Genomic DNA, 17,374 nt, shown 5'->3' on the forward strand with positions numbered 1-17,374 from the left:
TAATTTTTTCTACCTCTCATTTTCCATTTTTTTTTTACAGTGTTACCACCTCAGTACTTATCATTAATTTTACGCTTAAAAATATTGATTATAGTGAACAAAAAACATATTTTCTATATTTCATTAAATAAGTTTCAGATCATATAAATTATTTTTTTTTTAAAAAAAACTAGAACTTTTTCTCCTTACACGGTGCCATCTTTAATAATTTGTGATTGACATAGTCGAATATTTTTTTTTTTTTTTTGCATCAACAGCTGAGGTTATTAGCGCCCGGAGCTTTTTCCAGTGCACTGCCGGCCTCCGGACAGTGTTCTCTCGTCACAGACAACACTGTCCATCACCGGACAGTGAGCTGTAAGAAGCTCCTAGGAAGAGAAAATCTAAGGGTCAGCTGCTGGATTCGAACCCGGGACCTCCGCGTGGGAGTCCAGTATGCTAACCTCATAGCTAATCCCTTCCCTGACGAATATTATTATTATTAATTTTAAATACTGCCATCCTTGTCCTACTTAAATGCGCTAAGCTTTAAAAGAGAGAGAGCCAACAGAATATCTTTGGCTAATTTTAGTTAAAACGCAGTTAAATACATGCCAGCGATTACTCAGGCATTGTAGAGAATTACAGATAATTATGGAGGAAAATGGTCTTAAAAGCTTTGTTAATACCATAAAATATTAATTAAGATTATGTTCTAATATAATTATTTACAAAATATGTGAATAAAGTATGAGACAAAACCCGGAAAAAAGTAGAAATACACGTGCGAGTGCTTTGAATCCATAGGCAGATATGAACTTAAGGGGTGAATAGTAATTGCGTATATTTTAAGGTGGTGCCTAATGCCCAACTATTAAATTTAGAGGCAGATTTACTTCTGCTTATGTTTAGATCGTAAGATGAGCGGCTTAGAATCTCTGATTGTGTGCGGATTATACCAATCCTGGGCGCAGCAGAAATTCTGAGACAGAAATACAGGGGAGGAATTGATCCTTACTTTAACTACCAAAAATCAAAATCATTTGGCTCTTATCAAGTTCGAATTCAACCTTATTTGGCTAATCTTTATTTATTTGGTCAAGGGGTAAGTTCTGTTCCCTCAGGTACTGCAGCCAGCTTACTGACAATCCCCTTGAAATGTCTAGTACATCAAGCCTCCTAGCAATTGCAACGCCGGCAGACAAGGGGCAGTTGCCTCCTCAGACTGCAAAGGAGAACCTTTGCACTGGGTTAATCTCCTTACCCTGTGAAGAAAAGAGGCTTATATACGTATCCTTTGTGATTCTAGTGTGATAAACCTCGCCCTTTTGCAAGTTACAAGGTTTCCCATCAGCCGCTTTGGCGAATTATCATTTTGGGTACCTTAGTTCCTCATATCTCACAACGCAAAATTAGCCAGGGTTTTAGTGACTTTTTCTCTTCTCTCCGGTTACAGACACCACAGGGACTGGTCCCATCTGCGATAGCCTTTGGAAATGTCTTCTGACCTATTGTTCTTTATTAGAGTCATAAAGCCAGAATCAGTAGAAACGAGAGCACTTGGTACGGCCTACTTTGGGTTAAGACTGGTTGAGATACCGTTTTTCGTTCACTAGCAGGAACTCGTGAAAACTCATGTTAAACTCAGTAACTTCCTCGCTGGAAACTCCAGGTGCCATGGATAGAAGAATTTTCTTGGGAACAGACACCTGGACTTCACAATAGGGTTGTACGAGGGTCGTTTAAAAAGTCCGTGCAAAAATAAAAACTACTTAATTTTTTGGGGTAAACGTTTTTTATTTTTCAACATAGTCTCCTTTTAGGCTTTTACACTTCGTCCAACGCTGTTCTAGTTTGTTGATCCCTTCCGAATAATAGGATTTGTCCAAGTCCGAAAAATAGCCATTCGTTTCTGCAATCACCTCCTCGTTTGAATAAAATCTTTTTCCCGCCAGCCATTTCTTCATAATGGGGAAGAAATAGTAGTCCGAGGGAGCCAAGTCTGGAGAATAGGGGGGATGGGAAACGAGTTGGAACCCTATTTCCATTAATTTTGCGACCACAACTGCTGAGGTGTGAGCTGGTGCGTTGTCGTGATGGAAAAGGACTTTTTTGTAGGCCAATCGTGGGCGTTTTTCTTGCAGCTCGGTTTTCAAACGGTCCAATAACGATGAATAATATGCACCTGTAATAGTTTTACCCTTTTCCAGATAGTCGATGAGGATTATTCCTTGCGAATCCCAAAAGACAGTCGCCATAATCTTTCCGGCCGAAGGAACGGTCTTCGCCTTTTTTGGCGCAGATTCCCCCTTGGTAACCCATTGTTTAGATTGTTCTTTGGTCTCAGGAGTGTAGTGATGTATCCATGTTTCATCCACAGTGACGAAACGACGCTTAAAGTCCTACGGATTCTTCTGGAACAGCTGCAAACCGTCCCTGCAACACTTCACACGATTTCCTTTTTGGTCAAGCGTGAGCAATCGCGGCACCCATCTTGCGGATAGCTTTGTTATGTCCAAATGTTGATGCAAAATATTATGTACCCGTTCATTCGAGATGCCCACAGAACTAGCAATCTCACGCACCTTCACTCTTCTGTCATCCATCATCATATCATGGATTTTATCAATGATTTCTGGAGTAGTAACCTCAACAGGGCGTCCAGAACGTTCAGCGTCACTTGTGCCCATATGGCACACTCCGAAAATTTTGAAACCACTTATAAACTGTTCTAATCGAAGGTGCAGAGTCACCATAATGTTTATCAAGCTTCTCTTTAGTCTCCTGAGGCGTTTTGCCTTCCATAAAGTAGTGTTTAATCAACACACGAAATTCTTTTTCGTCCATTTTTTGAAAATCACTCGACTTGCTCGATTCAAACGAATGCCAAACACAAAGAAATAGACCGATCTGGCTGAAACTTGGTGAGTGTTCTTCCAAGAGATGCTACTAACTAAACATAACCTCGATACGCGCCAGTGGTGCTATCTCTCTGACTTTGCACGGACTTTTCCAACGACCCTCGTATTATTTTGACCAATGCAGCGTGCTCGACAACCTCTCAGCAGGCTCTCAGTACAAAAAGTTCTGGAAGCATGATTTTCAGACTGGGGACCTACGAGTTTTAACTCTACAAGAGTATAACTTCTGCATACCTAGAAGAATATAACCTAACTCTGCGCAGCTCCTAAGTTCGTAACATGTCACAATAGCCGGAGCGGGTAATATCTTGCGAAATGTTTGCCATTTACATATAAACGATATATCAAGGGCTACTCAAACTAAAATAGAATTCAAATCATAAAAAGAGAAAAATAATATGCTCCTAAAATATCCTTTTCTAGGAATGTTTTTTGACGGTATTTCCAATGTACAGAATCAAAATTATTTTCATTCTTTTCTGTATCTTAAAAGCTGACTAGCTGTGTTAAATCAATTAAATTGTCATTCACTGTTTTAGGTATTTCTATGCACAAAGGGTACGCCTTCGTACAATTCACAAATCCGTTCGATGCTCGTGGTGCCTGCCTCGGTGAAGATGGTAGGACAGTGCTTGGACAAACCTTAGGTAAGTACCTGGGTTTTTTTTTGTATTAAGATAAGAAAAATAGAAGTGATTTCACGATAGGTACGGTCTGTCACCAACATGCAGCTTCTATTGTGTCAAGATTAATGTGTGTTCTTCACATTTATCCTCTTTTCCTAGAGGTTATTAAATGTTTACATTGTCATGTTTAAATTGACTTAGTGGATTTAGTGAGACTGCTAGTTTTACTAAAATCCGGTATTTATCGTGTACAATGATAATGACAATATCAGTGGGCGGAGTTACATGTTTTACTGGGCACTCACCTTGCCCCAACTAAATAGTAGTTATACTTCTCACTAGTTAGTTTGCTTAATAACGACTTGGAGTCAACGGTCGTGAAATTGTTTCTCTTTTTAACTAATTTTAAACATTTTTCCTAACATTTCAGGCTTAATTATGAAATTTTATAAAACTTAAAATTGTTGTATGTACAGTGGAACCTTTCAATAACGGCCACTGGGCGGGGTAAAGCAAAGTTGTTTGGAGGTGGTCGTTAGAAGGAGAGTCGGCAAGTTTCATAACGAAAAAATATGGGGTTTTTTCGAAACATCTATTTAGAAATTGTTTATTATTAATAGATTTAAAAACGTACATAATTGCATAATTATTTAGCTATATGATATACATTAAATTTTTCTTAATTCTCCGATTTGGTTTAGCAAAATCTTCCAACACATTTATTTTGTCTTCTAGAGTTAACACTACTTTCGTTTGAAGACACATCGGAAAAAATAATATTGTTCGTCCAAAGTAATATTGAAAAATGATTAAAATGATACAAGATGTATGAGCTTATATAAGAAATTTTAGGAAAAACCAGAAGAAAAAAAAAAAACTTGCGAGGGGATAATTATTTTTATCACCGCGTCAAACGAACTTTTAATAATAAGGTGGTCGTTGGTGGGAGGTGAAACATATAATCTGTTCCCCAAAATCAATGCCCGCGGTCGCTATGTAGTGTCCGTTAGACGGAGGTTCTTTTATATAGAAAGTGTATAGGGGTAAAACGGGGAAATCCAAAAACTTTCCGTAAATGGAGGTGGCCGCTAGTGAGAGTGCCCTTTATGGGAGCTCGACTGTATATTCTGTTTTTTTATTTAAATTCTTATCCAGTTCTAGACGAATTGTTTTAATGAATAGAACCTTCACAAGAACCTAATTATTTTTTTTGTCAATACAGACTATATGACATAGTTTTCTTTTTAATTTTTGTCATATTTTCCCCAAATTGATATAATTTAAGGTAAAAGGATTGAGGTAAACTGTACAAGTTACTAGGCCTGTAACTTCACTTTTACTGTGCATCTTTGTTGGCACGTGGTTTCTTTTCCCTTAACCTCTTCCAAAACCTGTTACTATGTAAACGATCTCTTGTATAAAGTCTTTGTTGTTAGTTCCATTGTTCAGTACAAATTGATAAAAGTCTTTATATTTCTTTTGTTGTTAAAGTTCGTATCCTTTTCATTTTCTTATCTCTTCGTATTCTCTTCAAACTTTACCTATCAGTTAACAAAACTAAGAGAAGTGACAAACAATTAATGGACAACCTGTGCTAAATATAAAACTTTGCAAGATCAATAGTTGTACCGGAAATTGTGGCTGTTAACAAAAGAAGAAAAAATGTTTGCAACTCGCACGCATTGCTGCGTCACTGCTGTTAATTACTTTCTCATACTTCTACTAAAAGAAAGGAATTGTAACCGTGCAGACTTTGCATTTTGCGTTTTTACAAATTGGTCTATGAGAGTATAAGACCATCTTAACATGAGAAATCAGTTCAAATTTAATATTTCGGTAAGGTGCCAACAGAAAAAGAACAGAACAGGAAAAGCTGACCCTTTTCTAATCTCGAGGTTGACTTTAAGCGATTAGTAGATCTCAAGCACCATCGGCGCTCAAGTCTTCGAAGAGAGTTGGTTGAGATTATTCTGGAAGGTTGGTAACGGATTAGTGAGTTAAAGTTGGCAGATAATTTGCCATGGAATTCAGTATAGCCATGCTTTGAGAATCCTAGAAAGAGAGAGTAGGGTGTTGTTACAAAAGTTTTTTTCTAATTAAGATTTCAGAATCGTTGGTAATACCTCATACTTAGATTTAACGCTCATTTTTTCCGTTAGAGTTTCTTCTGCAACCCCTAAAATAAGTTTTACTAACAGTAGCTTCGGCGTGCGACACTACTTTACAGACTTCTTGGACGACGCTCCAAATTACCCATTGAACTCAAACGATTAATATATAGTACTATTCTCAATCCTATGTGGGCTTACGGACTAGAGCTGTGGGGTTCAACCAAACCTACAAACATACGGACAGTACAAACATTTCAGTCAAAACTCCTCCGACAGGTAGCTGAAGCTGACGCTCCTTTCTACGTGACTAACCTCACTCTTCACCACGACCTCAACATTCCCTTCATAGACCAACTCGCCAAGTTCCATACTACTCTCTCGACTAGCTCTAATCCTCTTGTACTGTCTCTCGCTTCTTCTGACATCCCTAATACTCCTCGCCGACTGAATCACCAGTGGCCCCGCGAATTCCTTACAGTCTAAAGAACTAAATCTCTACTCTCTGCTACTCATATTCTCCTCCTCACATTCCCCTATCTCATCTAGAGAGTGCTACCGCTGGGTAGCTTCTCTCCTCCTGCTCTTCCCGCACCAGTTCATCTTATTTACATCCTATTTACTTATTGCATATATTTATACAGATTGTAAATTACAAAATAAATAAATTTAAAAAAAACCTAACAATAGCTTCAGAAAATAATACTTTTTTGGCTAATTTTCAAAATGTAAACGATGAAGCTACAATTAAAATCTTACGAACCATTTTCTGAGAAAAAAGTGAACAATTTAAAAGACCGCAATAAGTAAAGAATAAATATGTCCCCTAAGTTTCAGTTTGTACTTATAAAGGCAGTTTAGGTCTTGTTCCGTTTTTCTCTAAGAATAATAACTAAGTTCAAAGTTGGAAAGCGGAGATGGGCTGTACCAAGGTACGAGTCCGTGGCCCAGCACTTGCGTGTTCAGTGCCCGCCCTAACCACCAAGACTACGTACTAATTGCACTTTATGTACATTATCCATCTGTCTCACATACAAACGTACACTTTTTTTTCTATAAATATATATTCGTTACATACATATTACAAGTTGAGAGAATACATGCTTGCTTTAAACGTTGTGACGTCTATTGTCACGCTATCAAACATGAAAGTAAAACTTTTATGCAGCTCCGAATTTTTAGATCGTCTAGATGTCGCCTGCGTTCCTCCGTAATGTATCCGTTAAGATAAATTTTGTGATCTTCCATCACTAAATATTATCTTATTTTATTTGCTAGGCTAAGAATGGGACGAACACAGCTACCATTCTTCTGTTTGTTACTAATAAGAAATCCAAATCTGTTCTTTTGGTTCAATCAAATCCTAACGCAAAGAAGGCTAAAGGAATTTACTGGATTGCGACTGGGGAAAGTAGAGTTACTCAGCAATATTTGCTTGTTCGGAATATAAAGTACAAGAAAAAAAAATAGCTATGCTTTAAACTTTTAGTAATTTGTATTTAGTAGCTTGGGCTAGGAATAATTTGCACACGATTTCTGTAGGACGAGACTATTGCTGTAAAACATTTTATTTTAAATTTAAACATATTTAGTTATGATCTCCTTCAATATACACCCCTCCCCTATCCCTACAACGCTCCATGCGAATTTACCATTGTTCGAAACGGTGCTGGAAGCATTTTTCTGTGAGCTCCTGCATGACGCGTACCGCTTTTTCTTTTACAGCTTCGACGGACTAAAATCTTGTTCCTTTTAATGCAGATTTGACTTTGGAGAACAGATAAAAGTCACATGGGGCCAGGTCAGGCGAATAAGGCAGTTGGCCTAAAACTGGGATGTTGTACTTGGCTAGAACCGCCTTGACAGAAAATTCAGTGTGAGCCGGCGCGTTGTCTTGATGGAGAACCCCGAGACTTGTCCTTCTACAAATCGGGTCGTTTTTTTCCCTTATCTTTCACGGAGTTGAGCAAGCACCTCCAGTAATGTTGATCAATTATAATCGATATTTTCATCCGTTTTGGACGTGGAAGGGCGACCTGGGAGGTCATCATCTTCGACGTCTTCTCGGCCATCTTGGAAACGCTTGAACCACTCAAAAACTCGCGCACTTGATTAACATTCATCACTATAAACTTCTTTTAATAAAAGATAAGTTTCAGTATCGGTTTTATCAAGTTTTGATGTGGAATTTCACGACAATTATCATGTAGTATCATGTTTTCGGCAAAACGAAACTAACACCTCTTATACAAACGACGGTTCCGGCCAGACAGATTTCGATACAAACAAGTGAGACGCTGCAATCGAAAGAGAAGGCTTTAAGCTGCACAGCTGTTGGTCGTTAGGATTTGGCGTATGCATAGTTTTTCTGTAACAGCATTAGTCTCGTTATTTAATAGCCACACCTCGTATTTGGAATGCAGCGCTGAGTGATAGAAATCCTGCGGCGTTTTAGATACAAATCGTGGCCAATATTCTTCGATGGTTTTATTCATCTCAGCTCTGCCGTGCTTGATGCTTCCCATACACAAAGCTTGCTCCCTTTAGAAAGCTTCACTGAAGGACTCCAGCTTCAGCAGAATTTCTTGTGTTCAGGAAACCTCAAAACGTTCTTTTTTCTTTCAAAAGGTTCGTCTTTTGAACCTGAATAAACCCTTCTCGGAAGGATAAAACATCATGGAGATTTCTACAAGTAGTGTTAAGATGAGACAATGTAAAGAGTAGGTTTTCTGCGAAGGTTAAATGTGTAGGACGAGAAGTCGGGACTGTGACGCCAAAAAGCACAAGGTTGACAGTATTTCATGCCAATTAAACACATTTAATGTTCAAACAGGAAACTGTAGAGGGAGCAGCGTCTCCAACTTTTTAAACTATTTTTCCTTATTTCTGTCGCGGTGTTTATTCAGTGTGAACAAGGTAGGTCAACATCAGCATTTCTTTACTTTAGAAGAAATAAAGAAAGGCTAAAATATTTAGAGAACATTAATTAAGTATACTTTGTAGATCTTTTAGTTTGAATTTATGTTTTCCGTGATGTTTCAAGTGTACACTCTTTCTATACCTTAAGTACGAGTAATAACACCGACATGTACTTCACTTGTCAACATCGTCATCATACTAACTTACTGGCTAGACATTCTATATTCAAACGTGAACACAACTTTTTATAATTTTTTGAAGCGACATCTTTTTTAGCTTACTTTTCTCCTTAGCAACTGAATGTCATCATGAACCATTGACACCCTCAATGCGGGTATGTGGGTCCTAACCTAAAAACAAATAAACAATTTCTGTACTACAGATCAATGCCAAAAAAAGTATCGTTAGGTTGGTGACACCTACAGATGGTAAACTTTAGGCATACTGTTGTGTTCTTCAGGCCCAGTCTTGATAATTTAAATTGTACCATGGCCGGTATTTTGAAAATACTTTTCACACTAATGAAAATGTTGAATAAAAATACAAAATCGTAGAATTTTCTTTAGAATTGAATAACTGAAAAATATTCAACTTTTTTTTATCTAAATTTTATACTGGTCTCTCTCTGATTATCCCAGTCCTTTAATTCAAGCCTCTCTGCTTTTATCTCTTCCCAACAACCTAAATCGGCGCTGACCTCGCGATTTCCTCGGCGTTAGGAGAATCTCTACTGGGTGTTAACTCCTCTCACGTCACTTCAGCTACTCTTCTAGGATATCTACTCTTCTAGTTACAAATTTTTTTTAAATTTATTTGCTACTCACAATCTACAAAAAGAATAAAATGTAATTAGTGAATTTGATAAAAGAAGACTTCATGACTGGATCAACTTGAGGAGAGAAGCTGCCCACCGGCAACACTCTCGCTGGAGTTTCTTACATTACTGGAGCTGGTCAAGAGGCCATCAGCGTTTCAATCGTCGTGGAGGACGATCTGGAATCGTTGTGGAGGCAAGATTTTGAACAACAGAATGGAAAAGAGTCAAAGAATTTTCTATATTTAGATTTAGATTCGTCAGTAACGTATGAGATTTTGAGGTCGTTATGGAGGGTAGAGTTAGAGACATAAAATGGAGAATTTGTAATCTGACGGAGTATTTTTGATTGGAAGGACTGGATCTTTTGTGAATTGGAAAGTTTGGCTGAACCCCATAGTTCAAGTCTGTAAGTCCACATCGGTTTGAGTACACTGTTGTATGTTAGTCGTTTATGTTCCAGTGGTAGCTTTGATTGCCTGCCAATTAGTCGTTACAGTAATTTGTTTCGTCGGTTGAGTTCAAATCTTTTCAGTTTATTGTGCGGATTCCACGTTAATCTTTTGTCGATGTACATCCCAAGGTAGCGAACTAAATTAGCAGAGAAGGAAGAGGAATTGAGTTAAAATTTATATGAGGACAAGAATTACGACGCAGAGTAAAAGTTATCTGTTCGCACTTTTGAGTATTGAATTTGACTCTCCATTTTTTGTCCCAGGGTTCTAGTTTGTGTAGATGAGATTGTAGATGAGAGGAAGCGGTATTGGCGTCTGAGTTAGAAGAGAGAATAGCAGTATCGTTAGCGTAAGTGCAGAGCAGTGTGTTTGAGTCAGTTGGTAGGTCAGATGTGTACACAGTATAGAGAAGCGGTCCGAGAATACTACCTTGAGGTACACCAGCCCCTGAACAGAGAGTAGTCGGAAGAGGCAGATCCACAACTTATCTTTAAAGAAGCGGTCGGTAAGGAATGAAAGTTTAATTAAGTAATAAGTTGATGGAAGGGCTCTCTTTAACTTCCACAATAGTCCTGGTCGCCAGACTCGATCAAAGGCCTGAGCCACGTCGAGAAAGGCCCCACAGCAATACTTCCAGTTACCAATTTAAATAAAAACTTTTGTATTTAATAAAACAGCTTGTTATTAAAAGATTTTAATAAAAAAAATAGAACAGATGTGCAACAAACATATTTTTATTTTTTACATTCGTATTCAACACGAATTGGGGGATATTTAGCGCCATATATATGTATTATATACATGCGAGGGCAGTGATTTCGTGACACCCGGGCCTTTCCTCGTAAAAAGTCGTTATGAATGCAGAAGACAACCCCAGTTAAATACGGTATGAAACATGCTTCAGTAATAAATACTAATTTTAAAAAAGGATTCACAATTGACAATGGGTTCCAAGTGAGCCTAGCGTTAATCTCTTTCTTTACATCGTTTTTTTTAAATTATTTTACTGAGGTTTGTTACATATAAATTATTATTTCATTAGTATGTATACTTAGTTTTTTTCTCACCTTTTACTTCATCTACAGGGTGTCCCAAGCTATATGGATAACGACTTTTTCTCGGAAACTAAGATAGCTAGAAAAAAACTAAAAAATACGTGTTCCCTTAGTTTTTTGATAGAAATCCAGATTTACTTTGTAAATTTTTTTCGGTGCTTCCAGAAGCGAGATACAGGTACCAACTTCATTTTTTCAAATGGGAAGGTGCAGTTTTTATTTCAGAAATAGATTCCTCTATTTTTTTAAAGAAAAATTTACTTTTTTTCTGTGAGCGATATTTTACAAGTTATTAATGAAAACATGATTCTTATTATAAACGTCAAAATGATAATATATTAACGGTTTTTTGATTAAATAAGAAGAAAAGTACTATTTTATTATAAATTTTACTCCTCATTAATATTACAGATCATGCTCGAAATGGCCTCCACCATTAGAGATGCATAGACATGCTCTTTCCTGCCAATTGTCCCTTACTGCCAAAGAAATAGATTCGGCTTTAACCGACTTACAGGTATCTATTATTCTCTGCTTTAGTTCATCTACAGATGCAATTCCGGCTTGATTCTGATGCACCTAGATTTAGAAATGCTTTTAGGTAAGCAGAAATAAGGAAAGAAAGAAAAAAGTTATGAATAATCACCTTGTTTTTCAGGGATACCCAAAGGAAATAGTCCATAGGTGTCAAATCCGGTGAGAGAGGTGCGCCACTGAATCGCCCCCTGTGTCGATACACAGCACCAGGCATGTAAAGAGATTTTTCGATAGACAATTTGATGGGCGTGATTATATCGACTCGGGGGGGGGGGGGCGATTCAGTGATACATCTCTCACCGGATTTGACACCTATGGACTATTTCCTTTGGGTATCCCTGAAAAACAAGGTGATTATTCATAACTTTTTTCTTTCTTTCCTTATTTCTGCTTACCTAAAAGCATTTCTAAATCTAGGTGCATCAGAATCAAGCCGGAATTGCATCTGTAGATGAACTAAAGCAGAGAATAATAGATACCTGTAAGTCGGTTAAAGCCGAATCTATTTCTTTGGCAGTAAGGGACAATTGGCAGGAAAGAGCATGTCTATGCATCTCTAATGGTGGAGGCCATTTCGAGCATGATCTGTAATATTAATGAGGAGTAAAATTTATAATAAAATAGTACTTTTCTTCTTATTCAATCGAAAAACCGTTATAATATTATCATTTTGAAATTTCTTATAAGAATCATGTTTTCATTCATAACTTGTAAAATATCGCTCACAGAAAAAAAACCGTTCAAGTAAATTTTTCTTTAAAAAAATAGAGGAATCTATTTCTGAAATAAAAATCACACCTTCCCATTTGAAAAAATGAAGTTGGTGCCTGTATCTCGCTTCTGGAGGCACCGAAAAAAATTCACAAAGTAAATTTGGATTCCCAACAAAAAACTAAGGAAACACGTATTTTTTAGTTTTTTTCTAGCTATCTTAGTTTCCGAGAAAAAGTCGTTATCCATATAGCTTGGGACACCCTGTATAGAATTCGTAAATTCATCGGCAATATGAAATGACCTTTCATATTTGCAGAAATTTTTGACGATATTGATTAAAAAAATTACTCTGGTGAAGTGTTATTAAATATTAAATTGTAGCTGAGTGACGTCGTCGTTTTTCGACTAACCTAATTAAACATCTCAATTGTTTTTGTGAAATTTCTTTGGAATTTGGGAATACTTTAGGGGTTTCATACAGCTGGCAGCAAGTTTACATTTAGCAGCGTCAAACGGTGATAGTGATTATAGCAAAGCAAAGCATCTAGAGATAGGTATTAGTTAAATAAATTTAATGTTTTTACGGAGCTTTACCATTGCTCAATAAAATTAGAAACGAAATTTTGCTATTCGATTAAATTATACTGCATTTCTGTTTATAAAATTTAACAAAAGAGTTCACAACTTGTTTGAAAAACGAATAGAAATTAATTACTTCGAAACATTGATGAATAAGGATACTCGAAGCCCTAAATTGGAGTGAGAGAGTAAACATTGAAAATACAAAACATACAACGAAACTAAATAAAAAAAACTCAAAACAAATGGATAACTGAAAGATTTTTTAACTTTTGATAAATTAATTGAATATTGAACGTAGCTGCAATATGAGTTGTTACAAAGGCAACAATAATTTCTCTGTCCTTCAGCTATTGCTGAAACTGTTTTGTTATCATAAAAAACTGAAAACGTTAAGTGCTGAAATTTGAATAAGATTTACAGAAGAAAGAGATTGGAAGAAGGCAGTGCTGTGCATACTGTGCAATACAAAATTACAGTTTTATCAAAAGAAATACCCAGCTTTAAACCTCTGTAAATTTAATATTATTATGAATTGGTATTAGCTGTTAGTGACCGTAAACTATTAATATTTAAGATAGAAATAGCGATGATTTGGTCAAAATAAAATAAACACCTTGAAGAAGACAATAAATTTGTGGAAACGTTGGCGTAAAGACGGAGTTGTTGTTTTTTTCATTCTGAATCCTCGCTATTTCAATGCTAAATGTTAATAGTTTGAGGCTTGGAAGTCTACAATCAGCAATATTTTGTTCTAGGCTTTCTTCACTGTCTCATTCCAGATCAAGGCTAATGGCTTGATCGGTGTTTTTAAGTTGGAGGCCAACCTGCTCACAGATGCCGCAGTAATAATATTATAGAATGAATTATTGTTAACGTTACATTTAAATAAAATTTTAAATGAATCGGTAGTTGGACGTGAAGCCCATCTGTAAAATAGGCACTAATTTACTTACATTTAAATATTTACATTATACGCATTGCAATTTTTAAGAGGACCAGGACAATTGATATTTATTTTTACCGCGAATTGAACTTTTTTTAATGGTATTTATGGTACTTTTAAAAATTTTGACAATTTCATCGATACATTTACCTAGCCTTTACAATATAAAACTCGCAAAATCCCACATTGTGGAAATGGTCTATTAGGAGCAAGTCTAAGAATCCCCAGATCCCAGAAGTGCTATTTATCGAATTTACTTGGGGGTAAATGTCTCCAATAAAAGTTGTAGAATCATCATGAGTGAGAATGTGTGAACGCTGTTTAGAGAGAACCGCTGAAACCATTTTCGATAAAATCTCGAAAAAGCACTGAAATAAAATCGTACTTTCGATTAAGGGGTTTTTTTTACTAGCAGTTACCCTCGAGGGGCCCCAGCCTAAACATAAAGTTCCAACTTCCTGTGATTTTTAGTTTTTAAGAAATTTTGAGACTTGCACACATCTGAAAACCCTTCCTTGGCCATAAACCTCTTGGCATCTTTGACCAGCAATGAGATAAATCTGTTTTGTAACATCCCTTTCTCCTGATGAACCTGTAAACAGATGTGGAGTATGCTGTTATTCAGAGGCAGCGCTTTAAGCATTTAGAAATTACAAGACTAGTAAGCTACTATCGGTGAGTTGTTGTGAGATTCTTAAATTATCGGTGTAGGTTCTATGTAACAAAATTTCAATAAACTTTTTTGCATTTATTAATTTGTAACAATACTCGTATATTAATGTTAAAGCAATCGAATAATTTTTGTTACAAATTGATAATTTTAAGTCCAAAATTGTGCGCAAATTAAAAAAGGAGTATTGGGTTTAGGTGCTGGATTTAGAAAGTTATTGTAGTTTATATTAGTGATATAGAAGGCCGGTTGAGTAAATACAGATGGGTTAAATCTCTCTGTTAGGGCAACAGTAGGGTTGGAAAAGGTTATACATGCTGGACGGAGGGTATTGCCGCTAATGCCTCTACATCCCGTCCGCCGATTGTGCTTCTTCACAAAGAGATCCTGGCGGTGCTGGCTGCCCAGCCAAGTAATTAGCTCCGAGACTAATTAAAAAAAAAGAAGAGAAGTTCGTTAGAGATGGAGGTTCAGGTACCCTCAGTTCATGCTGGCGCAATGAGAATGGTATACCTTTCTCCAGGCACCCGCCCTTTGTACCAATTACTCTCCACTGCTCCCAACTATCTTACTCACTAACTCACTAACGCTCTCCCATCACCAAGCAAAATTAACAATCACTAAATAAAACCACTACTTTTTTGGTAATAGCTGGATTTGGTTTTTTAATTTGTTATTCCATTCTCGGGCGAGTTTCTTATCCCAACCCTCACTGAGATGTTGGCTATAAAAGAAATGAAGAAAACCACTTTGCGATCAGGAATTTTCAAATGAGTTTTTAATGTTTAGTCGGTGCTTAAACGTGTAGGGTATAATTTGAGTGACGTAATATAAGTGACGGATTGCAGCTATGGAATTTTAACCTGCCTCCATGAGGTTGAATTGTAGCCACTCCAAAATCTTTCAAAGTTGCCTTCCGCAATCCGTTTGAAAAGTTTCCAGTTAGTTCAGTGCAGATTAACCGCGAAGAAATTATGTATGAGCAGATTTTGATAGACTCGCAGCACAATCTAGAAGACAACCCTCTAAGACAATTGGAACGGCTGTGTTCATAATTTTATGTCTTTTTTTTTTTCCGGCGCATCAACGCCTACGGTCATTTCCGCCTATTTATGTCTTTATTATTATCACTAGTATTTCTCGCAAAAGCGGGTAATTTTTTTTAGATGGAGCAACCGTACTGCAATTAATTTTCATTCATTTTCTGGAATATTCTTGTGGTACCATAAATTACTGATTTTCGGGCCTCTCTCAATTTATCAAATTTAAAGTCCAGCTCTGCAAAAGGTTTTACTGTAGCTTTAGGTTCTATTCCATTATCAGATTTCACGACTGGAACGACCGCGGTTCACTCAATCTGTAAATTTCCTTCAATTCCTTCAATTCAAAACCTACTTCATGATATTTTCTGTTTCCTTAGTCGGTGCTTAAACGTGAAGGTAAAATTTGAGTGACGTAATATAAGTGGCGGATTGCAGCTATGGAATATTAACCTGCCTCCATGAGGTTGAATTGTAACCACACGGAAACCTTACCTACAAAGTTGCCTTCCGCAATCTGTTTGAAAAGTTTCCAGTTAGTTCAGCGCAGATTTACCGCGAGGAAATCAAGTATGAGCAGATTTTGATAGACTCCCAGCATAATCTAGAAGACAACCCTCTAAGCCTACGACATATGTACATATATACGACATGTTTCCATCAAGGGGGCAGCGATATCAACTATTTGGGCAGTTTTATTTCCCAAGTCTATTCGTATTAGAATATCAGGTTTGTAATTCGCAATTACACTGCCGTATTAATCAACCCAGCAAATCCTGACCTTGCCTTTCCAAAGAAATTCTTGGAGTTTTTACTTATAACAATGAGAAACATTCCTTCTGGTACACTTAGCCAAATGAATGAACATCACGTTATGATGTCTTTCCAGGTAATCTGTCATTACTAACTCAGAGCTCTCTGCCATGAAATGCTGATACTCTCTGTACTTGTAATGCACATTCTGCAATTTTTCCTAAATAAGTATGTGCTCTTAATTATAAGCTTCCGTGGATATTACCGAGTCCTAGATCGTTTGTACAAACACCTTTCAGTCTTTGGAAATAGGGTGCTATGTTGTAATCACTTCTGGGAGTAATCAAGGTAGTAACTGCTGGATGTAAGCACGAAGTTAATTTTGTATATCTACCAACCGCTTTTACTAATATGCATCATTATTTATTATTGATTGATTATTGTTAGATTTATTTATTTATTTAAGAACCGCCATTCATTTAATTTAATGAATTAAATCCATTTAGGGCAACAGTAGGGTTGGAGAAGATATACTTGTAGGGCAGAGGGCATTGCCAAAAATTGTGCTCCTCCACAAAGAGATCCTGGTGGTGCTTGCAGTCCAGCCAAGTAATTAGGTTCATTAAGAGAATTTTATTTTATTTTATTTATCCTTTTAATGTAATTTACACCTGTACCTACAGGGTACAATAGGTAAATGTGATAGGTATAAATCAATAGTGTGGCAGACGTGAATGACGGTCATCCAGTGAAGGCCGCCATTAGTCACCCAGTTGGTCACGGGGCCAACGGTGCCTCAGCCGTCTTCGAGGATTGGAGGGTAGCTTAGTTGAAGACAAGTTTGCAGCTAAAGGGTTGGGATGAAGTGAGAGTTTTTGGTGAAAATATTTATATCAAATTTTGGCAAGTTCGGAGATTAGGTTTTATTTCTGATATATTTATTAGTGAGGAGAAAGTAAGTTATCAAAAACAAATTTATGAATTTCATATTTACACATTTTTGCTATAATATAGAAACTATGTTATAGTTTCTATATTATAGCAATGGACCTGCTAAACATATACTTTTGTTTGAGTTATTGTTAGGGCGTTTATTACCCTATTTTTTTTACATAACTAATAAAATTTATTTAATATTTAATATCTTCTTAAAATTATAGCATCTTGCTAACAAAATGGCAAATGTGGGAACCCGCGCGAAGTCTTGCTAAAGCACAACTCGCCCTTGGGTACGTTTTATTAAAACTGTCCAAGCGTA

The 17,374-nt window shown here is 36.7% G+C and overlaps 1 protein-coding gene across 4 annotated transcripts in view; it reads left to right on the plus strand.

Annotated features, from left to right (window-relative positions):
- The window catches only part of LOC141449304 (uncharacterized), a 455,386-nt gene that overhangs the window by 218,565 nt on the left and 219,447 nt on the right, over positions 1 to 17,374 (plus strand). For all 4 annotated transcript variants that reach the window (XM_074118586.1, XM_074118587.1, XM_074118588.1 and 1 more), the window contains one exon: positions 3,440 to 3,547. In XM_074118586.1, the coding sequence (XP_073974687.1) occupies positions 3,440 to 3,547 (108 nt within the window). The remainder of the gene's footprint in view (positions 1 to 3,439; positions 3,548 to 17,374) is intronic.

Source organism: Rhodnius prolixus, unplaced genomic scaffold (assembly GCF_049639745.1).
Source record: "Rhodnius prolixus isolate KJV_2025 unplaced genomic scaffold, Rpr scaffold_2, whole genome shotgun sequence".
Lineage (NCBI taxonomy): Eukaryota > Metazoa > Arthropoda > Insecta > Hemiptera > Reduviidae > Rhodnius > Rhodnius prolixus.